General features: G+C 41.6%; 1 protein-coding gene across 3 annotated transcripts; it reads right to left on the bottom strand.

The window, feature by feature from the left end:
* Nucleotides 1-4368: 4368 nt before the first annotated feature.
* On the bottom strand, nt 4369-25356 carry KDM1A (lysine demethylase 1A). Of its 3 annotated transcripts, none has more exons than XM_072136707.1 (19): nt 25263-25356; nt 20945-21110; nt 20591-20724; nt 20429-20507; nt 20226-20318; nt 19739-19845; nt 17311-17392; nt 14598-14692; nt 10620-10780; nt 9901-9991; nt 9074-9208; nt 8891-8964; nt 8650-8761; nt 8438-8570; nt 7348-7535; nt 6486-6600; nt 6251-6378; nt 5202-5348; nt 4369-4820 (listed from the first exon to the last, which is right to left on the bottom strand). In XM_072136707.1, the coding sequence occupies exons 2-19, from the start codon at nt 21093-21095 to the stop codon at nt 4641-4643; spliced, it is 2205 nt and encodes a 734-aa protein (XP_071992808.1). In that variant the 5' UTR covers nt 21096-21110; nt 25263-25356; the 3' UTR covers nt 4369-4640. The 3 variants fall into 3 exon arrangements, with proteins under 3 accessions (XP_071992808.1, XP_071992806.1, XP_071992807.1); XM_072136705.1 differs by lacking the exon at nt 25263-25356 and adding an exon at nt 24737-25024; XM_072136706.1 differs by lacking the exon at nt 25263-25356 and adding an exon at nt 24737-25024 and having other exon boundaries at nt 10620-10762.
* Nucleotides 25357-26619: the final 1263 nt, after the last annotated feature.

Here is a 26619-nt window from a genome sequence, read left to right as displayed (position 1 = left end):
ACGAGAGGTGGAGTTTGCGCGGATACGCGCCGGGGTTCGGAGAACGCTGCTGGCACCACCAGACGAACCAGAAGTCCCAGCAATCTCCCTAGCGAACCTGACACAAATCACCACATATGACACATGTCTGTGGCCACACACACATACGTATATACATATATATACTGCCCTTGGTCTGGAGCTATGGGCACCTGTGCCATGCTGTCAGTGAGGGCAGTGTAGTGCACCCCAGGGTCACTGGCAGCATGGCACAGTGACAGGAGAACTGGACCAGGGGCAGAATATATGTGGCCACAGACATGTGTCATACAGGACAGTTTGGGACACTAAACAATAAGCACCTACGGTTGTTCAGTGTCCCAAAGCTGCCTGACTGCTGCCTGTGTAATACACACAGAGCAGCTCCTGCCCTCCTGCTGCACTCCTCTGTACTCACTGTGCGCTGATGCTGTAAGCTCCGGCAGTTCCCTCTCACTCGCCTTCTGTTCCCGGGCTGAAGGGGGAGGGAGTGGAGGGGCGGGCACTGATCTGCTGCTGTGTCTCTAGGCAGCACTAATGAGCACAGAGCAGGTCAGACGCAGCCTTCAGTGAAAGAGATCACTGGAGCTCTCGATCGGCAGCTTTTCCTGCCTGACGGGAGCTCTAATGATTTATATATAGACAGCAGGGGAGATGGTCCGCGTGCCCACAGAGAGGGCTCGGCGTGCCCTCTCTGGCACGCGTGCCATAGGTTCGCCACCACTGTCTTATACTGTTCATAAAAGTAATTTGTTCTTATAACCCATCTATTAAGCAAAGCCAATCACGTTCCCTAACTGCATGAAACCATCCACCCCAACTACCATCCAGACCAGTTCATCCAATCAGTGTAGGAGATGACAATGCTGGCCCAGCCTCTGTTCTCTGCAGCTGAACTCCCCCTCATACTGTAAATACTTGCAAGGCCAAGGCTCCTAATTTTACCACAATAACAAAAAAAAAATGGAAAAAGTTATGGACTTTTATAAGTACAGTATAAGCCCTAGAATTGGAAATGCAGCCGCTTCTGAAATATAATGTCCAGCAGCAGCCACAACTCATTACTGAAATGTTCACAGCAGATGCCCCCATTAATGAAATGTCCACTCCAGATGTCACCTTTTAATGAAATGCCCACCCCAGGACCCCCCAATTTAACAAAATATCCACCCCAGATGTCCTTTAAAAAAAATGTTCACCCCAGATTTTTCTTGTTAATGTTCAACCCAGATGTTCCCTTTTAATAAAATGTCTATAACCCCCTATGTCTATGACCCCCTATAACAAAATATTCACCCATAGACGCCCTTTTAATAAAATGTTCACCCTAGATTCCCCCCTGTAATGAAATGTCCACCCCAGATGTTTCCTTTTAATAAAATGTCCATCCCACATGGCCCCCTTTTAATGTAATGTCCACATCAGGGAACTCTTGAAAGAAATCTATACTGACCTTCTGTCTTCTCCTTGCGGCTCTGTCTTCTCCGTCCTCATCACATTGATGTGGCGGTCCCACGGCCGTATGACGTCATAGCGTAAAGGGCTCACGTGGCACATACTCTATGACGTCATGGTCATGCAGCCATTACACCGCTGCTTCATAGAGATGCGTCCGAGGCTCCTTGCAGCTCTGTCTTCTCCTTCCGCCCCGGCAGCATTGCTGATGCAGTGGTGCCGTCTATATGAAGGCCTTTCATTGGTAGGGAGGCCGATCTGCAGGGCAACTTGGTCTAGAGCAAGGGGTGTCAACTTGCCAGATTAGCTGTACCGCTTGGCAATATGCCAGGGTCACACAGTTAAGCCCAAACAAACTACTGATCCACGAATCTCTACTCGTGGAGTAGTCTCAATTGTGTCGCACGCGACCCTATTGATGTGCACCTGCACTAGCCAACATGCGACACAAATGAGGGGGCGTTCTGGTGCTCAGTCGGACCGCGCACCAGATTTATCCTACAAAGTCTGTTGCACACCCTATGTTAAAGGTGCACCCCCAAAAAAAAGTTGGTGAACTCTGTTGGGCCAGTGCAGGGAGCACCAGATTAAGGAATTTTGGCGCCCGTTCTTCAGGAATATGGTTCACGTTGCACAGGAAAACTGCATTTAGTGCAGTTAGTACCACTTTTGGTAAATGTGCCGCGTTATGAACCCTGTAGTAGTGTGAGATGCTGTGTGCCGACAATGATTGTCAGAGTACAGGTTTATATACACTTTCATTTAGCTTCTGAACATTCACTAGTATCTGACACATAGAGAGATTAGATCCATATAACACATGGCATTCTCAGCTCTCCTATCACAGCCATAACATACACTGTAAGCTTTGCTATGCCTTACACCCACCCCTGGATAAAGACCTTATCTGTCTGTAGCTTTACTCTCCTGCAAAAAAAAATAAAAAATTTGGAAATTTGGGAGCTATTTTCCATAATGGGGTTCACTGGCAGGAATAACCAATTTTATATTTTGATTGGCCATTTTAAGGTGCAGGGATTTGAATTTTGTTTATTTTTTTAACTTTTTTTTTTTTAGAAATAATTTTTTAGACCCTCTAGTCTACTATAACCCTTGATAGTCTGATCATTCCTACTACTGTATTGCAGTATATGGCATTTTTACACAATATTCATTGGCTCATTGTAACGAAACTGCAGATGCTATGCAGCCAGTCAGACAAAGACCCGAGGCTGTGATGGTAACCGATTGCTGTTCCCCGATGACGTCCCGGGGAGTGAAGATCGGAATAAGGATGGCAGGGCCCTCGAGCCACTGCCTTTTAACTGCCACCGACAGCTCCGCCAACCTCTTTTGGCAGGTCTGCCATTTATTTATGTCCATTTCAAGACAATCCAATGAATTAATAAAAAGAATGATAAAAAAAAGCCACTTCAGAAGGTAGGTCAAGGGCCAAATTCTATGAATATTCCATAAATGTTTGTGTTAAATATACCAAAGCATACACTCACCGGCCACTTTATTAGGTACACCATTCTAGTAACGGGTTGGACCCCCTTTTGCCTTCAGAACGGCCTCAAATCTTCGCGGCATACATTCAACAAGGTGCTGGAAGCATTCCTCAGAGATTTTGGTCCATATTGACTTGATGGCATCACACAGTTGCCGCAGATTTGTCGGCTGCACATCCATGATGCGAATCTCCCGTTCCACCACATCCCAAAAATGCTCTATTGGATTGAGATCTGGTGACTGTGGAGGCCATTTGAGTACAGTGAACTCATTGTCATGTTCAAGAAACCAGTCTGAGATGATTCCAGCTTTATGACATGGCGCATTATCCTGCTGAAAGTAGCCATCAGATGTTGGGTACATTGTGGTCATAAAGGGATGGACATGATCAGCAACAATACTCAGGTAGGCTGTGGCGTTGCAACGATGCTCAATTGGTACCAAGGGGCCCAAAGAGTGCCAAGAAAATATTTCCCACACCATGACACCACCACCACCAGCCTGAACCGTTGATACAAGGCAGGATGGATCCATGCTTTCATGTTGTTGACGCCAAATTCTGACCCTACCATCCGAATGTCGCAGCAGAAATCGAGACTCATCAGACCAGGCAACGTTTTTCCAATCTTCTACGGTCCAATTTCGATGAGCTTGTGCAAATTGTAGCCTCAGTTTCCTGGTCTTAGCTGAAAGGAGTGGCACCCGGTGCGGTCTTCTGCTGCTGTAGCTCATCTGCCTCAAAGTTCGACGTACTGTGCGTTCAGAGATGCTCTTCTGCCTATCTTGGTTGTAACGGGTGGCGATTTGAGTCACTGTTGCCTTTCTATCAGCTCGAACCAGTCTGCCCATTCTCCTCTGACCTCTGGCATCAACAAGGCATTTCCGCCCACAGAACTGCCGCTCACTGGATATTTTTTCTTTTTCGGACCATTCTCTGTAAACCCTAGAGATGGTTGTGCGTGAAAATCCCAGTAGATCAGCAGTTTCTGAAATACTTAGACCAGCCCTTCTGGCACCAACAACCATGCCACGTTCAAATGCACTCAAATCACCTTTCTTCCCCATACTGATGCTCGGTTTGAACTGCAGGAGATTGTCTTGACCATGTCTACATGCCTAAATGCACTGAGTTGCCGCCATGTGATTGGCTGATTAGAAATTAAGTGTTAACGAGCAGTTGGACAGGTGTACCTAATAAAGTGGCCGGTGAGTGTATATGGTGGTTACATTTTATATTGAACATTTCAGAGTCCATTTTATAGGTTTCTTAATTATTTACAATTCAGTCAGAATAAAGATATTTGTAGTTTTTCACAAAGTTTAATACAAAAATACTTGGAGACATAACTTCAACAGAAAAGATAAAAAACAAAATAAAAATAATGAATGCCAATGTAATGTTTTATTTAAACATTAGGAGGCAAAAATGAGGACGAAAAACGTAGCTAGTAGTGCTACAGAATAGCAATTACAATCTACCCAACAACAGTTTTAACACCAGGATTTAATGCCTTGCTACAAAATAGATGGAAGAAGCAAATCCACGGATGCTATGAATGGCCCTCTGGGATGTGAAAGCTCAGCAGCCATAAATATAAAGTTCAGTACTGTAAAATGGTACATCCACTTAATAGTTTATCCATCCAATGTGCTTCTCATGGCATGGGAGGTGCAGGAACCCCAGGGGTGGCCTGACGAGGTATATTATACATGACACCAAGGAACTGGTCAGCAATACGTCCAGCTTCTCTCAAACCGCTCAGAAGTGCTCCATGAACAGTCGCAGGGTAGTTCCGAATGGTATGTTCCCCAGCAAAGAACAAGCGTGGAATGGGCTGTAGAGAAGAGGCAAGAGAAATATTACATTATTGGGAAAATACAGTGTGCCCCAAGTCAGATTCCACATCTTTAGGAGTCAAGGTAATTTAGGAATAAGGAAGCTGTTTTTGTTTTTTTACATACAAAACTTTTGCCTTTGTTGTGTCAAGTGGTGGTTTTCAATGAAATTGTTGCATGAGCAACACACATCAGAAAAATGATTTGTGACAGGAAGTCTTCCTTACAAAAAAATAAAAACCATGTAAGCTGCAGGGCAGGGTAACCCTGGCTTCTATGTTTAGCTAATATACACAGATTGGTACAGTGCTGATAACACAAGTATATTATAAATGTAGACAAATTGAGCTGAAAACTTTTTTTTAACAGTAAAAACTTACTTGTGGTGCTCCAGGAATGGCAGGGCCCGGAGTAATTGGTTGAGCCATCAAATCGTAGTCATTGCCAGAGGATCCAGCAGCTACATAAGAATAAGATCCTCGTGCCCATGGGTCAGCACGCCACCGGCTTACAACAGTTTCTTTTGGCTAAAAGAATACAAGGTAGGTAAGTGATAAATACTGAAAATGTAATTGTATCAACCAAGAACAGGCCTGATCTGTCACCACATTTGCACATTTACAGCCAGTGACAGGTTCCTATAGAGCTCTATTTAGTGACTGATCCCCTCTTTTGAACTAAAAATTGCTTCGTTTACATCCACATAAATCACCTTTTATCTTCTATTACCTGGCACCAGAGGGGGGCATGTCCTGCTCGTCCGGCCCCACCCATCTAATACTACCCATGCCTTATGTCTCCTTACTGGTCACAGTTCATGTCATGTGACCAGTGACATCATTTGAGGTACTTTAGCATTTTAATAATAGCAAAATGTACCCCATGTATCTGACCACATGAAGTCACAGCAGCCTCCATTGACTTCTACTTCTCTCCATCCTCCATGGAGGCTGCTGTACACCATGTATGAGGTGCATACATGGAGTACAGTTTGCTATTCTTAGAAGGCTGAGAGACCTGTGATGTCACTGGTCACATGACATGAATGTAACACAAGGCACCGTGTAAAAAGATTGACACAATTTTTCCCATCTGTACATAGAACTTTATATATCTGTAGTTGAATATAAGCAGATCCCCAAGTACAAGGAGGCAGAGCAGTGATTTGAAGAGACACAGAGCAGGTCAGAATAATTGGGTGTGGTTCACTGCCAGCCTGAGAGAGAAGGGTCCAAACACCAGACATGAGTCACAAAAGCTAATTTGCATATCAAAAACGTCTTTAACTAGGGGACAGGACCCCACTGGCAGCTAATTTTAGGGAGGACTTGTAACACTTTATCAGCAGGCATTGTTAGTTAGGGTGGTCAAAATCTGGTGACGGGTCCTCTTTAAATACTCACAAATGGTGAAGGGAATAAAGCCTTACCTGGGGTACTGCACTACTTCCAAATATCCCTTTTAGAATAGCCAAACAGCGTCCAACTATAACGTCGTCACTGATGTTTTCCATAATTCCTGCAGCTTCCCCTGCCACCAAGGCCAGAAGTATCGGGGCTGTTTTTTCGCATATAAGTAAAACAAAATGTACCTTTTATTATTTGCACTTAAATAAACTTATGTCTGAACTGGTAAATATCCAAAAGAAGGAGAAAATAAAATACCTTTATATAGATTCCAGAAGAGAAACAGTTCCCCTCGGCTTGCAGTGGTACTCCCAACATGACCAAATAAATTAACCGTTGGGTCCCAAAATACTCGGTCAAAGCACAGAACCACCTAAAAAGACAATTTTTTATATGATAATCCTATCATCTCCACTGCTTTAAGAGTAAATCTATCAAAAATTGCTTAAACCACTACAGGTCAAAGTGGGTCACCTCTCTATCCACAAGTTTCTAGGCTCCCCATAAATCTCAATAACTGTCTGCAATAGAGTCATATCAATTTTAAAATGTAATTTCTGGAAACCGGGGTTAGCCTGAAAACAAACCATTAAAAGGAAGAGTAAACAATCTTTGAAGGAAATCTACCATAAAAATGACGCATGATAAACTAGGGGCATTTGATCATAGATCCAGACACAGTGACATTGTTCTTATATTTGTTATTCATTGCCTTCTTCCTTCCAAAATCCACTTTTAAAATTATGCTAATGAACCAGATGTGGAGTGTGTTACCAGAGCCCCTCTGTGCTGAACTGAATGCTCCCACTGTGTGTTGAAGGTGCTGAAGGAGCAGGGGAGACAGTGTAAAAGCCTGTGAAGCTACAGCATGGAGGGGCTCTGGAAACATCCCCCCAGATCGAGCTCAGTAGCATAACTTTAAAAGTTTATTTTAGAAGAAGGGAGGCCATGGATATCAAATACAAACACGTTGTCTAGATCAATGATTCATTGTCCCAGGTTTATCAAGTTTGATTTTCTTTTTTTCTTTTAGAATTTCGTTATTATGCTTGATTTTGATGGTAGGTTTTCCTTAACAAACATTATATGCAGTGCTTAACATACTTAATATGACCATCACCTTATTAAGATTTCCAAAACCCATTCTTTGAACAGCAGACGTTTTCCATTCTGGGAGTGGAGGGACAAACTGTACTGCGGGTGGCTGCTGTTTTAATACACCCAGTGGCAAAGTACAAAGCACAGCATCACATTTGTAAATGAAAGTCTGACTTGTTGAGCGCGTATTCACAGCTATGACTTCACATCCTATTAAAAAAAATAGGAAAAACAAACTGAGTAAAATCTATCCTTTAAGAACTGCTGTGCAATCAAATTGCACAATTGAACAATTGTTTCTCACACAGTAACTTCTGTAAAATGTCTGACGATTGAGCAAAAAATCATACAGACATTTACACTTATATCACAGAAAATCTGTATTCTGTGCTCTGCTACACTACTAGATATTCTATACAACGACAGGGTATCTCAGGGGTGGGGGTATAGTACAAATTTGTCACCAATAATGATGAGGCACAATTGCATTTAAAAGCAAGGGACTTGGTTTCTATTGAGGCTTTTATACATTATGGTGTCTGTACCATATTAACTGAACATTACTCACATAATATAAAAGATAAAAATATTTTACCATATAGATGACACATGTCAAATACAAAGCCAAACCCTCATTTTTGTGGCCCCCTGCAAAGGTCTGGATTTTGCTTGGGAAAGCATGTTCCTGCCCTGGATGGAGGGGGTGGCAACTGAGAAAAATATGTTACGGGCTCAGTTATAAGACTGTATAGATGGAACTAGTCCTTAACATGTTGCTTTACTATTAAGAGGTAGTTATTGTGTCTTACAGTTAAAATCATCCCTTTGAAGGCATCTATAAGGCTGAGGTGGCCCTTGGTTAACAATTATTTTGACACCAATGATATACGGTAGATCATCATTAAAGTAAAACATTACTATAAAATGAAGAAATAAGTGGTTCAGTTCAATCTAATCAAATGGGTCTTCAGAATCTGGCTATTCAGGGGCTATATTAAGTAAACATCCATTTCAATAAATAGCCCATATCTATTAACAGCATAACCTAACTTGTTTTATGGCGTGTCCAAGTATTTGTAAAGGTCTACTTTACACATTACTATAGAACATACCTGAAGCTGTGTAGCGTACTTGTCGGACTGCAGTGTTAAGTTTAATATCTAGGCCTTCTGCTAATGCCACAGGAACACAGGAGTAGCCATTCCGGACAGTTAAATGGCTGCCAGTGAACTCAAAGTCATCATCCTGTCAAACAGGAGAAATTACGTTAGAAAAGAAAACATGTCATCATCACACAGTAGATGAAAACTGCAATAGAATTTACCTGATCCCAGTGTTTCAAAGAAAGGGTAGACAGGGGTGTTGCATTAGCAAATTCTAAATTAGCAAAATGCCAGTCAAGTATTTGTCTGTCCCGTGACGATAAATACACATCGCTACGAGGAAAAAAAAAAAAAAAGTGAAAACACATAGTTTAGAATTATGTATGCCACAGTCAAAACTTGACAAGAAATCTTTATCTGTACCATACATCTCAATAAACCATACAATTCAATTCATAGTACCTTGGAGGATTAGCTTCTAGTTCTTGCAGTTTCTCTTCCAGCTTTCCCTGGGCCTCCGACAGTTGATCATATTCCTACGGTCAAAAGAAAATTAAAAAAACAAAACATTTAATTTATTATTCTCTCTGGTGAGAATTCCCTTTAAGTGTGAGATTAATATAAGATAATGAAAAATGTGAAAACCTTGCAAAGTGCAGTCAGATCTCGATGCTTGCTTTTCACTAAGAACTCGGCAGTGATGTCCCGTGGAGGCTTTACATCAGAAGCTTCTTTGTATTGCTGATGAAGCTCCTTTATTTTCTCCTTTAAATTAACCATCTGTTAAAAGTAACAAAACCAAATTATTTCTTGGAAATAAATTCAACCTGTACTCCGACTTACATCACATTGATAGTTTAGGATACCGCAGACATTGGTGACTTTACCCACTATAGGTTTTGGAAACATAATACAGAACCCTTTAAATAGGTAGAGTCTGAAAAGGAGCTTGCTATTTTCTAGTACCATTAGGTAGAGCCAGGTACAACCTGACAATTAACAGTAAGTCATATGCTTCAGCAGCAGATGCTCACAAATATGTCTGTGTTCATTTAGGTCATTTGGTAAATCTCCACCATTCACTATCACAAAGTTGCCTGCTACATTGCCATATGTTGGCTTCTATGTTTTAGTGGCCAAGTTACTGCTACTTCTGTAGCTCAACATGGATAAGATTGCACATGTCAAGCATATAGGCCAGTGATAACAGTGATACAATGGGGTACTACTATTTGATCCTTGTTAAGCTGAGCCACACTAGTGAAAAGTAAAAATCCAAAACAAATGGATACATGCAAAACAAAAATGTAGTTTATAGAAATATTTTTGGGATTCATCATATTTTTTGGGATTCATATTAATATTTTTGCACATTTTGTTGGTCTCTTTGTGACTATTATGCCCTACATATGTTTATCTAGAATATTAACTCATAACAAAGGAAAAGTATAGGAACCACATAAAATTCTTACCTTATTCAATAATTCTTTTAACTCCTCCTGGGTTTTCACAATTTTTTTCCAATGTTCAATTTGTTCATCTTTTACATGTTTTTCTTGCAGTCTTTATAAGAAAAAAAAAATACAAAAATCTGTAAATTATATAAAATTATTGAAAGAAAAAAAAATGGGATAAATTCCAATTCCAGTCTTACAAAATGACATTTGTACTGGAGTTTGATGCTAATGGTCCATCTTAGAATGTACAATCAGTTGAAGGTGCTGGATTTTGTAGTGTCTCATAGTAGACTGAGCTGGCAAAGAGCTACAACAAGCACAGCTAAAACAATATACCCAGTACATAGTGGTGTCAGAAGACAAAGACTGTATACAGTCTAATAAGAGACTTATGACAATATAAATGCAGCTATGATTTGTGGAGGGTTCTGATAAGTAGCCACATGCAGTCTGTTGGCATGCCACTGCCGAATGATTCAGTGGCCTGAAGGGTGGCCCTCCACATGAGCAGCATGTTGTGCTGATGTCAGCTAATAACCTGGCTGTGTGTCAAAACTGATTGTGGGCAGGCCATTGCAGGACCAATCTTTACAGACTCTGCACAGGGTCTACAATATAGCTTTAGAAGCCACTACCCACACAGGAAAGTAATGGGGTTTATTTTAATTATTATTCAAACACATTGTTGCCCTCAAGCACAACTACATTAGACCAACAAAATAAGACCAACTTACTGTATAACAACTTCCAGAGCTTGTCCAAGCGAGACAGGTTTATTGTTAAGAACATTAAAATCTAGCTGATGGCTGAGGTATGAGGTGGCTTCCAATAAACGGTTAAATTCTTGCTCGACCATTTCATCCTTTTCTTTTGGCACCTGAGACGTAAAATGTAACTGAATGTAAAATTAGGAAATGAGTATTACATGAAGTATAAAAAGTTTACAGCATACAATGTATACATTAAAACATAGTAAAATAATTTCCAGAAAAGTCTCATATTTTAAAAAGAACCTATTGGTCCCTATACAGGCTCTCTCCTTAACTGCATAAGAAAAAAAAAACCTCGGTCCAGAGCTCTCAGCTTCATTTTTTAAGTGCTGTTGTTACAGCTAATGCGCAATTAACCTTATGCTGGCATCTGGCGAAGAATTTATATATGTACAAATCTTTTTTTCTTTTTATATTGCACCCATGAACAGAGCCCATATAGGACAATTTAGGGCCCTAAACCATAGGTCCACAAGGACCTGTAGTTGGTTTAGTGTCCAAAATTGACAAGTCCTCCTTAGAGGGCATCTACCACCAGCACCTAGGACTGTATGCAAATAAACTTGAGGGGCTCCAGGCTCCATAGGTGTTAATGGAGCCTGGAGCCCCTCAGGCTCATTTGCATACAGCCTTTCATCCTGTCAGTAGATGTAATTTAAATAAAGCAAAAATAGTAAAACCATTTCACATTGACATACTAAAACTAAAAATGAAATCTATCTCCAAACATTTCCTCGTATTTCTCTGATTACACGTGTCGCCTCTCCCATTAAAATGTGGCAGCCATTGGCGACCATATCAGGTGGATCAAGGATGAAGCCGAATGTTTCTCCCGATGTGGGGCACACATTTATCAGACTTGCCTCATGCACACAAATGTCCGTTGTTTGAAGAACACACGTCTTCCGCGTTTGAGGTCCGTTTATACAATAATGACAGCGGAAAAGACTGCCAGAGGGTGAATAATCCCATAGAAAAGCATTTGTCTGTGTTCTATCCATTGTTTAAAACCACAATTTGTGTGCATGAGGCCTTATAAATTAACCTGTAGGTAATAGTTCACATTCAATAACTGCTTCAAAGATGAGGATGTCGACATGTATTCAGTGATATGGATATTATATGAACAGGCATACACCTTTAGGCCCCATGCACATCGCCATCAGGGGGGACGTATGCTATGGCGCTCGGTACAGTGAGCGCAACAAGCACTCACCATTCTGAGCCGTAGCCGCAAAAAGATATAGTCTGCTCTATCTTTGACCGTATCTACAGTCGTGCGGCTAGTTTTTTTTCTATGGAGAGGGGTGGGGCGAGCAGCAATCACCCCCTCTTCCTCTCCCGTGCGCTGACGTGTGCATGCAGCCTTAATGTCAGAGCCCGTTTTGGCCTTCCTAACAAACCCCTATTTTTAAAATCTGACATGTGTCGCTTTATGTGGCAATAATGTTGTAAAGCTTTAATATATCCAGCTGATTTTAACATTGTTTTCTCATAACAAATTCATTTAGTTCAACAATTTGAGTGATCCGTTTTGCATTAAGTTATGGAAAAAAAAAAGAAATTTGGCCCAAATTTTTAAGAATTCTGAATTTCCTAAACTCAATATGTTCTGCTTTCCAGGCAGATAGTCAGATCACCTAAATAACTTGATGACTAACATTTCCCAAATGTCTACTTTATGTTGCCATGATTTTTTATGCATCCTCTCATTTTTCCAGGAGGATTAGAACTTTAGGTGCAATTTTTCACATTTTCATGAAAAATCACCAAGTCTCATGTTTTCAGGGACCTGCTCACCTTTTCCCATAAATTACCATAATAGGAACTGTAAACTTAATGTCTGAAAAACCACTTTTAGAGGGTTAACAAACTTCCCAACTGTTTCATGTGGGTTGCAAAACGGAGGTGGGATTTAGAATTAGTATTTTATTTTAAAGAAAATACATTCACAAATGGTTTAAAATATAAAATGCTCCACCAAATTTGTTACCCAATTTCTCCCTAGTATAACAATACTTCATATTCGGTGGTAAACTGCTGTATGGGCACATGGACGGGCAATGAAGGGGAATTAAAGCAATTAAAAATCAAAATTGTGTGTGAGGGGGGGGGGGGGGGGGGAAGATATGCTGGATGAGATTCAAATTCAATTTACGGATACTTAATTTTGGGGTATCTATACCTTTTTGGCGAGATAATATTAACTGCACAAATTCAGCATTTTTCTATTGATAGAGCTGGTTGAGGGCATATTTTTCGTGTGACAACTTGTTCTTTTTATTGCTATATTTTTGGGGCATGCACCTTTTTTGATCAGTTTTTAGAATTTTCTTTGTAAAAAAAATTAGATTAAAAAAAAAAAAAATCATCTTCTTCAGAAAGTTTTTCTGTATGTTGTTTTTTAGGGCATTCAACATGCGGACCCAAAAACATTTTACAGTTATTGTACGGACAGTTATCTGTTACGGACATAGAGGGAATACCAAATGTGTGTGTGTGTGTGTGTGTGTGTGGTGCTTTTGTGACTTCTTTATTGGACCTCGCATGAATGTGTTCTGGGGACTTTTTCAGTATTTTTATTAAAAACATCGGATTGGCCCCCAAAACAAGGGGAAACGTGGCACAATCCACATACACGTCGCGGTCATGCTTGACCACAGCGTAAAAGGGGCTAATACCCGTGCCAGAAGCATGCTGCAAAAGTATGCCGTTTGCAGGAAGTATCTTCCTGTAGTGCCATACTATTACGGAATTTTTTAAGGGCTTAAAAGAGTATTCTTGTTTCAGCAAATAAATATTATTTGAATAAACAAAAGTTATATAATTTTCCAACATACAGACAGTCCCGATTTCTGTACAAGATAGGTTCCTTAGATATGTTCTTAAAGGGGTTATCCGGGTTTAAACATTTTTTTATGTCCGGGCTGGGGAGGGCTATTTAAACACAATAAACATGGACTTACCTCCTCCGGTGCTGCCGATGTCCCGCGCCGCGGCCGGTCTTCTCCGTGCGCCGGATTCATTACACCGGCGCACAGGGAGCTTCGGGACGGCCGGAAGCTCCCATGCGCACCATCTCCCAGCGCTTACAACGCTGAGAGATAGGGACGCATGGGAGGAGCCGTCCACATCGCGGACCGGAAGCTCCATGTGCGCGGCTTCCGTGCCCCTGTTTGTTTACAGGGGCACGGATCGAAGTGACCGCGGCGCGGGACATCGGCAGCGCCGGAGGAGGTAAGTCCATGTTTATTATGTTTAACTAGCCCTCCCCAGCCCGGCCATAAAAAAAAATTTAAACCTGGATAACCCCTTTAAGTTGAAGACAAACATTTTATTTATCGAAGGGACAATTTTGGGCTGTTATAGGTACAAAGATGATCAATAAAACATCATTACAGACACCTTACAGCTGATCATTGCAGCCTGGGACATAAGTAAAGCATCCAGAGAGCTTCACCAGTGATCACAGTGGGAAGTGAGATGTCCATCTGTAATTAGGGGTCATCTGTAAGTCGAGTGTCTTTAAGTCTGGGACTGCCTGTACTTTCTGTATCAATCTCTAGCAGTTGTCTAGAGCTCTGCTTGCTGTCATGCTAAAGAAAGCTTGTAAGCTTACTTACAGTGTATGTAAATTGGTCTGTGGTTACAAAGGTACACGGCTCACTAGCATCAGAGTAATCCCTAGCAGAGAGTAATCAAAGCCATGCGTTATATGGAAACAGGTTCCTATAGATGGATAGCAAGCAGAGATCTAGGAAACCATGTGGAATTAATACAGAAAATATATTGGAAATTAGTATTATTATTCATTGTACAAACAATAACCTTCATTTGCTGAAATGGGAACATCAGTGTATCATTGTAAAGGCCAATTTTACAGTTGCAATTAGTATCTGTAAACTGTATTATATAATATAAGTATTTAATAAGTTCATGTACCGCTTGTCCGTTGGCTTCATACAGAGGACATTTTTGCTTTATTTTTGCCAATTCCATATTAACTTGTTTGCTGATAACAGCCATTGGATTTCCACCTATAAAAAAATAAATAGAGGCTTTAGTTTTTCCATACATAACAGCTGACAGTACAAGGCTTTGAATCCATATGATTCAACATAGGGTTAATACACCTTTAATGTTCTGCAAGAGTAGCATTAAATGCTGCCTTATCCATTATACTTAATGGACCCTACCTAATGGTCTGATCTACGTAGTGCCAGAGATGCACAGATCCGACATAAAAATCATTCCATTTGTTCAGAGTTCATTGCATGTAAATCTATATATGTTCTTCCCATATTCCCCAAAACTAAATATTTCAAATATCTGTGATCCAGTAGCCCATAAACATTTGATGGTGATTCAAGAAGGGTTCCAAAGTGATTTTCCAGAGACACCAAGTAGCAAGCCTCAAATTCTCCACTTTGAGGAAATTCCATCATTTTAACTCTTTAAGCTCTTACATTATGGTCAATTTTACAATGGTGGCTTTCTAATACACTTTCTGCGGCAATGGACCTTTTCCATTTAAAGTTAATTTTTTTTCACTTTTCATTTGGTCCCTATTTTTACGGCTTTCACTGTGTGCTCCAAATTACACTATGCTCTACAGTCATGGCCAAAAGTTTTGAGAATGAAACAAATGTAAATTTTTACGAAGTCTACTACATTAGGTTTTATAATGGCAATTTGCATATACTCCAGAATGTTATAAAGAGTAATCAGCTTAATAGCAATTAATTGCAAAGTCAATATTTGCCTAGAAATTGAACTTTTTCCCCCAAAACACATTTCAACTTCATTGCAGGCCTGCCTTAAAAGGAGCAGCTGACCTTGTTTCAGTGATTGCTCCATTAACACGGGTGTGGGTGTTGATGAGGACAGGGCTGGAGATCAATCTGTCACAATTAAGTAAGAATCACACCACTAGACACTTTAAAAGGAGGCTGGTGGTTGCCATCATTGTTTCTCTTCTGTTAACCATGGTTATCCCTAAAGAAACATTTGCAGTCATCATCGCACTGCACAAAACTGGCCTAACAGGCAAGAGTATTGCAGCTAGAAAGATTGCACCTCAGTTTCCAAACTATCACATCATCAAGGAATTCAAGAAGAGGGGTTACACTGGTGCCAAAAAGGCTCCAGGGCGCCAGGACCGTTTCTTAAAAAAGTGTTTCAGCTTCAGGATCGGGCTACCAGCAGCACAGAGCTTGCTCGGGAATGGCAGCAGGCAGGTGTGAGAGCATCTGCACGCAGTGTGAGGCAGAGACTCTTGAAGCAAGGCCTGATGTCAAGGAGGCCAGCAAAGAAGCCACTTCTCTCCAGAAAAAACACCAGGGACAGACTGATATTCTGCAAAAGGTACAGGGAGTGGACTGCCGAGGACTGGGGTAAAGTCATTTTCTCTGATGAATCCCCTTTCCGGTTGTTTGGAACATCTGGAAAACAGCTTGTTTGGAGAAGACAAGGTGAGCGATACCACCAGTCTTGTCTCATGCCAACTGTAAAGCATCCTGCAACCATTTATGTGTGGGGTTGCTTCTCAGCCAAGGGAATCGGCTCTCTTACAGTCTTGCCTAAAAACACATCCATGAATAAAGAATGGTACCAGAATGTCCTCCAAGAGTAACTTCTCCCAACCGTCCAAGAGCAGTTTGGTGATCAACAATGCATTTTCCAGCATGATGGAGCACCTTGCCATAAAGCAAAGGTGATAACAATATGGCTCAGAGATTTTGGGTCCATGGTCTGGAAACTCCCCAGATCTGAATCCTATTGAGAACTTGTGGTCAATCATCAATAGAAGGGTGGACAAACAAAAACCAACAAATTGTGACAAAATACAAGCATTAATTGTGCAAGAATGGACTGCTATCAGTCAGGATTTGGTCCAGAAGGTAATTGAGAGCTGCCAGGGAGAATTGCAGAGGTCCTGAAGAAGAAGGGTCAACACTGCAAATATTGACTTGTTGCATTAACTCATTCTAACAGTCAATCAAAGCTTTTGTTACTCATAATATGATTGCACTTGTATTTCTATATGTGATAAAAACATCTGACAAACACACATAAAAACCAGAGGGCAACAGATCATGTGAAAATATGATATTTGTGTCATTCTTTTGGCCATGACTGTATTCTTTGGGTTGGGGTGATCACAGGGATACCAAATAAAAAAAAAAAATATACAGGTTTTAATACATTTAAAATTTTTTAAACCTTTAGGTATGAAAAATAATATCTTCATTTATTCCATTTTCTGACACTTATAACTTTTCATACTTTGGTGTAAGGAACTTTTTGCAGGAGAAGTTGAAGTTGTTTAATAATCTTTTATTAAATATTTAAGCGTTTTGCAAAATGGACACTATTTTCCCTTACTAGTTTCACTGCTGGGAATAACCATTTTTATATTTTGATAGATCAGGATTTTTTGGACAAGGCAATACCCAAGATATCAACCAAGGAAGTGTACAGAAGGAAGCATCAGTAGATTGCCAAGACAAGTGGACAAAATTAAGAGGATTTACTTGACAATCATTTTAACATTTGCTACTGACTTACTAGATTGACATAACTACAAGGCAAAAAAAAAAAAATGAACTGATCTAATTTTATTATAACAATATTGTTCAAAGTAAAAGGAACTTACCAAGGCCGGTGACTACCATCGCCCCCAGGTCGGCAACATAATTTCCTTTACGGAAGGTAGCAACTCTTCCTCCAACACGATCCTGAAATAAATGTCACATGTTACTCTGTTTACCATTCTGCAAATACATATTACAGATGGAAAAAAAAAAAACCCCAGCCATTATAGAATTAACTAGGGAGATTTATCATTAGACCAGCTCCTTGGGACAGTTCTACGTCTGTCTTTACAGTTTCACTGCCCATCAGATTCGTTCAAGTGGCTTTAGCCCTTTAATAAATGTTCTTATACTCTATAATACGTTTCTGGAATTTTTCTTTCAAAGAGGGGCAAGTCACGAATCTGTCTTCGCACGGCATTGCACTAGTTCTATGTTTACACCAGTATAGTGAAGTGACCGGAGTAATCCTGTGACTTTTTCGCAATGAAAAGTCTCAAAAACCCTGTATGCAACTGCAAAAAACAATGTTAAATCTACCCCAAAGGGTAGATACCATGAAAGCTGCTCACTACTCATCCATTGTAATTGTACACTCACGGGCCACTTTATTAGGTACACCTGTCCAACTGCTCGTTAACACTTAATTTCTAATCAGCCAATCACATGGCGGCAACTCAGTGCATTTAGGCATGTAGACATGGTCAAGACAATCTCCTGCAGTTCAAACCAAGCATCAGTATGGGGAAGAAAGGTGATTTGAGTGCCTTCGAACGTGGCATGGTTGTTGGTGCCAGAAGGGCTGGTCTGAGTATTTCAGAAACTGCTGATCTACTGGGATTTTCACGCAAAACCATCTCTAGGGTTTACAGAGAATGGTCCAAAAAAGAAAAAACATCCAGTGAGCGGCAGTTCTGTGGGCGGAAATGCCTTGTTGATGCCAGAGGTCAGAGGAGAATGGGCAGACTGGTTCGAGCTGATAGAAAGGAAACAGTGACTCAAATCGCCACCCGTTACAACCAAGGTAGGCAGAAGAGCATCTCTGAACGCACAGTACGTCAAACTTTGAGGCAGATGGGCTACAGCAGCAGAAGACCACACCGGGTGCCACTCCTTTCAGCTAAGAACAGGAAACTGAGGCTACAATTTGCACAAGCTCATCGAAATTGGACAGCAGAAGATTGGAAAAGGGTTGGTTGGTCTGATGAGTCTCGATTTCTGCTGCAACATTCGGATGGTAGGGTCAGAATTTGGTGCCAACAACATGAAAGCATGGATCCATCCTGCCTTGTATCAACGGTTCAGGCTGGTGGTGGTGGTGTCATGGTGTGGGGAATATTTTCTTGGCACTCTTTGGGCCCCTTGGTACCAATTGAGCATCGTTGCAACGCCACAGCCTACCTGAGTATTGTTGCTGACCATGTCCATCCCTTTATGACCACAATGTACCCAACATCAGATGGCTACTTTCAGCAGGATAATGCGCCATGTCATAAAGCTGGAATCATCTCAGACTGGTTTCTTGAACATGACAATGATTCCACTGTACTCAAATGGCCTCCACAGTCACCAGATCTCAATCCAATAGAGCATCTTTGAGATGTGGTGGAACGGGAGATTCGCATCATGGATGTGCAGCCGACAAATCTGCCGCAACTGTGTGATGCCATCATGTCAATATGGACCAAAATCGCTGAGGAATGCTTCCAGCACCTTGTTGTATCTATGCCACGAAGAATTGAGGCAGTTCTGAAGGCAAAAGGGGGTCCAACCCGTTACTAGCATGGTGTACCTAATAAAGTGGCCGGTGAGTGTATTTAAAATGTATCAACTAAATTTAATTAATTGATGAAAACCAGTGAAATATCAGTAATCCCATTAACCCAAGCTTTAGTAAACAATCTGCCCTCCTCGATTCTACTAACAGCCTGTGGGATGCTTACTGCCACACATCACTCTGAGGCCGTATTCACGTGTTGCATACAATGCAAAGGTTCATATATGTATAAGTTAACATTGCATTTCCATCGCGTTTAAAAACTAAATGCAGAGGTCATGCGTGAATACAGCCTGACAGGTTTTATATAGATAGACACCTCTATAGCCAAGGCAGCTTGAAAAATCTGGTAATACACCCCAACATTGCACATGGAATAAATTCATCACTATTTTTTCACTCATCGTTCAGTATGTGCTTCATCATTTTTCTTTTATAGATCTAAGGCCAGCTACACACAAACCTCTGCACTCGTATGTTGGAACTGAACGCATTGCACAGGACAGGAGTCTGTGAATCATACAGAAATTTTGTGCAAGGACTCCCGGTCTACAATACTGGTGCTGCAGTTTGACCGGCTGACAGGGAGCCCTGCATCACATTTATATATTATTGTGCAATGCGTTCAGTCCATGGGATCTGACCAGTACACGGTCCATTTCCACAGTCTGCACACTTTCATGATCATTTGTTTTTGCATAGGCTTCACTTACCCTTGCTTCTAAGACAGTGACATCCATGCCAAAACTCTGCAGCTGGCGTGCCGCCGCCAGACCAGACACACCTGAGCCGATGATTATCACCTTTCCTGTTTTTTTGGCTAAAGAAGAAAAAAACAAGATGGTAGAAAAGGACATCCTACGTAAAGAATGTGACAGTTTAGCTATCCTTACTGAATACTTGGCTAATTTTGAAGAAACTGGAGGTGAAGATAATTGCAAGATAACTCCACTGACCCCCACAGAAGTAAGAGGTGGTATTAGCTCTAGCTGTCCCCGAGATGCTATACTAAGGTATCACAGGACTGACAGGACAGGGACAGAGAATCCAAGAGAAATATAATAAAAATGAAGACAGGTCCTGAACACGTAGGGGAAAAGAGGCTAAATTACAAGGAAATATGTGTAATATACATAATAAAGTGAAGAATGTAGAAGACAATCAAAAATCAGAATAAAAAAAAAAAATTAGACTGCTTACTTGGTAAAGGCTTTAGCCTCTTGTAGACCCCAAAGTTAATCAATCCATGCCTTTCAAGATAGCAGTGTATTCTATGAACCAGCACAGAGTCACCTAAATAACAAGAATTAAAACAAAATTGTGAAATATCTTTGAGTCCCAGCCTCATATATAATATACTAATATAGAATCAAGCCAAATATTATTAGTGCATATGAACTTACTATTATAAGGCGCCTCCAGCTGCTGAAGTGTTGCTTCAAATGTTAGTTGTACTTTAGGGTTGTCTAACCACAACTGCAACTACAATAGATAAAGTTATGACAATGTAAGCTCAGAAAAGCCAATAGTAAACAAGCAAATAGGTGAACTACAGCCATACTTACTGTACGGTTCCGGATATATAGGAAGACCTTCTGAGTTGGTTGTGGCCCGCTAATGATATCTGGGAAGCATGCTGCTTCTTGTGAAGTCATTCTATCATGTGGAAGTCTGCTCTGGAAGGCTGCACCCTCTACACCTGAAGGAACAAAGGGAGGCATATTAAAATTAAAAGGTGTAAGGCCTGCCCTATTCAGCACTACAGCTATTTGCTGTATGCACATGGTAGGTCCTCTAGGATATGTTCTTACATAAGGAGTCTGAATTAAAAAAAAAAAATTAAATTAAGATATTACAAAAAGTCATAAATCCATCTGTCCTACAAAAAAATTAAATACAAAAGTACTTGTAGCATTTACCTGAGGGCTCTTCTGGCTCACTGTCAACTTCCTCCTCTGGAGGAGCTTGTGGAGGGGGTGGCGGCACTTTCTTCTCCCGTTCTGCTTTTGCATTTCTTTCTTCTTCTGAATAATATTCATCTTCGGAGAGGTTGGCAAGGCTTTCATCCATCTCCCGATATTCCACCTATTATAAGAATAAAACTAATGAGTATACAGGTATATGAAGATAGTTAAGTGACATTCCCCCCCCCCCCTACAAACTCAGCTGGATACAGTCAATATTCATCTAATGTGTAAGCCATTCTTTTATTTGCCATGTTCCAGTCTTAACCCATAAGCCAAATATGTAACCAGCAAGGTGGAAAAAGGAAGAAAAGCTGGCATAAAATTATTGGGGTCCTTTATGTCTAAAGACAGGCAACCTATCTAATTTTCATAAAAAATTATATTTAATTGTATCTCGTCTTAACTTGCAGGGTTTTATCATTTCATTGTTTTTTTTTTTTTTATTACCACTTAACATTTTATTCGTATTACTTTTTCTTTCTGTATTTCCTTTGTCTACACATAATTTCAATTGGTATGAAAATATAATCCATTTTAGGAGAATTTATATATATTATTATTACACTATGTATAGAAAACTTTTTTCAACTATGGTTTTTATAACTCTGGCTCACTTTTGTATATTTTCAGTTTATTAAAGGGGTTGTCCATGAGGGTAAAAAAAAAAATATTTGTTGGCAGGAGGAGGGTGCATAAAAAAAAAAATAAATAAAATAAACATGTACTCATCTCAGGCATTGAGATATGGGAACGGGTGGGTGTGGCCGCCAACTTCAGCCGCCCAGAAGTTGAATTCGGTGGAGCCTCCATGCCCCAATGTAAACAAACAGGAAACAGGCTGGAGACGACAGCGTAGTACGCCGGGAGGGACTGCAGAGTTAAGTAACAATTTTTTTTGCAGGCTCCTCCCAGCCATACATATATATATAATATATTATGTGTATGTATTTTTTTTTAAACGTGTCGGACGACCCCATTAATTATTCATGGTCCATTTCTTATTATATGGCATATGATTATCTTAAGGAAAGCCATCATTAGGTGGGTGGGTCTTTGAGCCTGAAGAGCTTTCTGCTCTTTGTAATGAGCTGTTCTACACCCCCACCCCCTCTGCTATGAGTGACTGCTGCAAGTATCCAACCAAAACCCAGATCCAGCTCTTACTAGAGGAAAGGGGCTGTGGAGCAGCACAGTGAAGTGAGCAGAAAGCTCTTCAGGCTGAAATACTTGTCAAGAGCTTCCAAAATGGATTATAGCTTCACTTTTCATTGTATTAATAGAAACAAAATACACCGGTATAGTTACACAGCCATCCAGGGACACTAGCTAACACTGACTGCATGGTCAAAACTGCTGACAGTTTGCCTTTATTATCTGTAGCATTAAGACATTTATAGAGTATCATTGTATAGTAATATGTGATAATTATTCTGTGTACAATTTACTGTAAAAAAGGAATTTTTAAATGATAAATCTAACACATCATTCAGATAGCTGTGCGGTGGTTGTTTATACCATACGCACCATATTATGGGGTACATACTACATTTTCACACACAGATGAGCATCATTCTATTCCGTCCTGGACATTCCCTCATTTTACCCGAATTTTTCCGTTTTGTGCCGATTTTCCCTGTACTGCCCCGGGATTTCAGCGCACCGGCATGCATGCGACGGCCGTAAAAAACCTGACGGATTCGGAAACACCGCCGCATTTAAAAATAAAAAAGTGTCGCTCGACGCGCCCTTACCTTCATCCAGGATGGCTTAGTGAACTCCAGTGCGTTCCGATGCTCTTCAGCGCAGCAGCGCCACCTGGTGGACGTCGGAGGAACTGCCTTAGTGAATCCCGGGTAAGTAAATCTGCCCCAATGTGTACGCATGTACTACTTTCTCACATAACACTATGTTTATTTTGACTGCACATCAAAAAGGGAGTATTTGTTTCTAGTATTTAGACTTTTTACATAGGGAAACAAAGTGAGAGAATGACAGTGGTTTTGACAATTGGCCATCTAGGTGATGGTGACCTAGTACACACACAGCAAAGTGCTCTGGTTGGCCCAGAAAGACCACTGGTACAGGGGATTGTTTGCTCCTACAGTTCCATTGTCCACCATCCACAGGTAGCATCTTCATCGCATAGCTCAGGTTTATTACAAGGCATTCAGTAAAAGAAAGTTGTTATTATTATAACACACCACACCACTAACATAATTAGTCTCCACAATTTGTTGTGAATGAGAACCATGGACTGCTACATAATGGTCCTATATTGTCATGTATCCAAGTTGGGTCCAAGTACCGAGACCTCCTAATGAGGGCTTCAATCTCACCTATCCTGTTCAGTGACCCAATATCCCAAATACTAGTGTCAAGATCTGGAGAGTTCTCGCATACCATGGCACAAGGGCCATAAGAGATCTCTCGTGGTAGGTCATAGCAAAGGTACCCCAATTTACAAGTCTTTCTTGGCAATGACTGAGCACGATTTACAGGCCCAGCAGCATCATCTTTAGGCCTCTGCTTAGTATTTTCTGACATCAGATACTGGAGAGATAAGATTGGACTATGCTTTGTTCTTATGGAAGGAAAAACCGCCACCAGGTATCTGGTAGCAACTCTCTCGAGTTCTCCGACCGAGAACACATGCACACTTGGCCAAGCTCAGCGTGCATGTTTATGGGAGGATCTGTGGGCCAAATGGACTCCAATGTATGACCAGCCAAAGGCTATCCTATCATTCAGATATAGTCACTGTTTAATGTGTGCCTGTATTTGTTACAACTGGGGAGGGGATTTTGGTTGGATGTAAACAAATATCATAAATCAGTGTGTATGTTGGCATCTTAGAAGTCTACTAGAAAGGCCATCGGCTACAATATGAAATTTCCAGAAATAGCACCAGCCACAACTAAGAAAGCCCACATATAGGCTACATGTGTATAGGACATGACATGTAGTGGGATGTCATTTACTGGCTTTGTTAGGGCAGTCACCATTAATGCTCTCATTGTGTATTGCACCAGCTGCCACAGATGGAGCACAATACCCTCTCTGCATCATCTGCACAAAGCCAGGAAGTGAGAGCTGTAGAGCGAGACACCCGCCTGGGCATAAGGGCACCTCACAACCTGCCCATCTTATAGTAACTCACTCAATCCGCACAGAAAACCCTCAGGCGTTGGGTTGTATAATCTCATAGACAGTGATGGACTTCATTATGCTGTGGATTGTCTGGGTGAATATCCTGGTGTAATCCAAGATGTGCCCTATATATCTCTGGTATAGGATATATAAATACAATATAACCCCCAGAACATAAACACCCCTGAGAAAAAAACCAGGGAAGGGGCATAACTCAGATCCAAAATTACAAGAAAAATATAATAAAAATTGTACATCAATGTAGCCCCCCATTGTTTCCCTTAAGTCTATCAAATCATATAGATCTGTCACAGATGATCCTTAGGATTTATTCAGCTGGGCCGTTTCTATAAAAGCATGGACATAGGCTGCAGTGTGCGCTACTGCTCCCTGTTATCAGCCACCTGGACTGTACAGGGGCTGGCTGCTGACTTTTCAATGGGACGCCTAGCAGGAAGTTTCCTAAGATGTCTCCCCAGCGATCCGGGTCATTCCCATTATCTGCGGGGGTCCGGCCGCATGCCGCCTCAACAATGGTGCACGACACACTGCAACCTGCGATCCTGATCGTACGATGCCCCCCCTACTCACACGTACCTTCGCCCTCTTCCTACGACTCGTTCGACGACCTTCGGGGGTTTCAGGCTGCCCCCCATCCGCACCAGCCATAATTCCTGGGGCAGAGGACCCCCCGTGTTCTGCTCCTGGGGAGGCCCTCTCCTTTTTCCTCGGGGTCCTCTCGAGGGGCGCCCCAGTATCTGGCGAGGCCATTATACTGGAAGAAGACGACGAGGATGAAGATGAAGAACAGGAGGATGCAGGGGGCTGACACTCTGCACCGTTCTCACCACCCCCGTCGGACTCGGACTTCTTAGCAGTAAGCATCGAGTTGAGATGGCGGCTTTGGATCGAGTAGGCGGGGTCCAAGAAGGGGTGGAGCCTGTGCGGGGATGATGGGTGGAGTAGTGGACACTAGACCTGATACACCGGCGGTCGAGGGCTCGTGTATGTGCGCGGGGGAGACACCAGGACCACGCACACCGCGCCGCACCACGAGAACGCGCACCCTGCCCGAACTCCGCCCACTGCTGGGCGTCCACCCCCGACATTGTCCTCCCCTCACCTGCCACTGTCGGGGCTGCACCGGGAGCTGAGGAGCCCTCACGTCTGGCCTGAAGGAGGCTTAGGCCGCTGTAAACATCCCCACACTTCCTTATACGTCACATGGAAGAGGATCCAGGGGTTCAGTGCATGGATAGCAATGGTGATGTCTGCTCTACTGGACATTGGCTGGGGAGGCATATGGTGTCAGATGTAGGTGAGGGCACATAACATTCCTAACTGTAGTATGTAGACCCTCCAGAGCTCACATGATGCCAATGCTGCAAGGATCAGTAATGCAGATAAGAACATAGCTCATACTTTAGGTTAGTTTTATCAGGAGATGCAGTGCCCCAATCCAGGACTTCAGTATTGATGATCAATAGGCAGATCATTCCCCAGCAGCGGATTGTAGGGTACTGCACAGCGCCATACACACAAGTGTCTACTACTGCAGTTTGATCATATTCACATGAATGTGACAGCTTCACAAAGGTCATGCGACTATTGATCTGGGGTCACACTTAGGCTATGGGATGCCCTGTGGTCCATTGTTTGCACCCTGTGTGACATCAGCGCATGAGATCCATTCACACACTCATTGCCACAGTAATGGCTGACTCATCCACAAACACCGGCAGAATAGGACCTGATCTATAATTTGCGGCTCGAGCAGTCAGCTCATGCACTGTGTAGTGTAAACCGCAGTTGTGTGTATGGGCCTATTGAAATCGAAAAAAGCAGTAGCACTCATTATGAATCCATCAAAGTAGTGTACTTTATTCACAAAATATAGAAACGTTTCGACATCAAGTCTTTCTAAATTATCCTATAGCCAAAAGAGTCACTAATATAGGAACATAATTTATGGCTATGATGTAAGGAATTCTGTCCCCAGCAGTGTGGTCAGCACTTGAAACAGAACCCTGCATGGCCCATTGTTCATGGATAGACCCCAGCAAGTGTGAAACTGCCCCCAAGCTGAGAGTTGAATGGGGAGCATCACTTAATAATAATAATACTTAAATCAGGCATAATAACCCAGGAACACTTACTCATAGATCCAGGCACCATCACTGAATTCTAGAAAATATACAGGTGCATCTCAATAAATTCATAAATAAAGTCATTAGAAACACGGAACTGTTGATGATTATGGCTTACAGCCAAGGAAACCCAAAAGTAAGGCCCCTTCCACACAAGCGTTGCATTTCACGTCTGGGTGCAATGCGTGAAAAACTGACGATTTTGGCTGTGTTTTTGTTCCATTTTTCCTTGGAGTCAGTAGCGTTTTTCACGCGCCTGTTTGCGTTTTTCTTGCGTTTTCAGTGCGTTTTTCACGCTCGATTTTTAAGTCAATGATTTTTAAAAACTCAAGC

This window comes from Engystomops pustulosus, chromosome 2 (genome assembly GCF_040894005.1).
Source record: "Engystomops pustulosus chromosome 2, aEngPut4.maternal, whole genome shotgun sequence".
Classification (NCBI taxonomy): Eukaryota; Metazoa; Chordata; class Amphibia; order Anura; family Leptodactylidae; genus Engystomops; species Engystomops pustulosus.
Note: the sequence above shows the minus strand (reverse complement) of the source record. Positions and strands in the feature narration are given on the sequence as shown.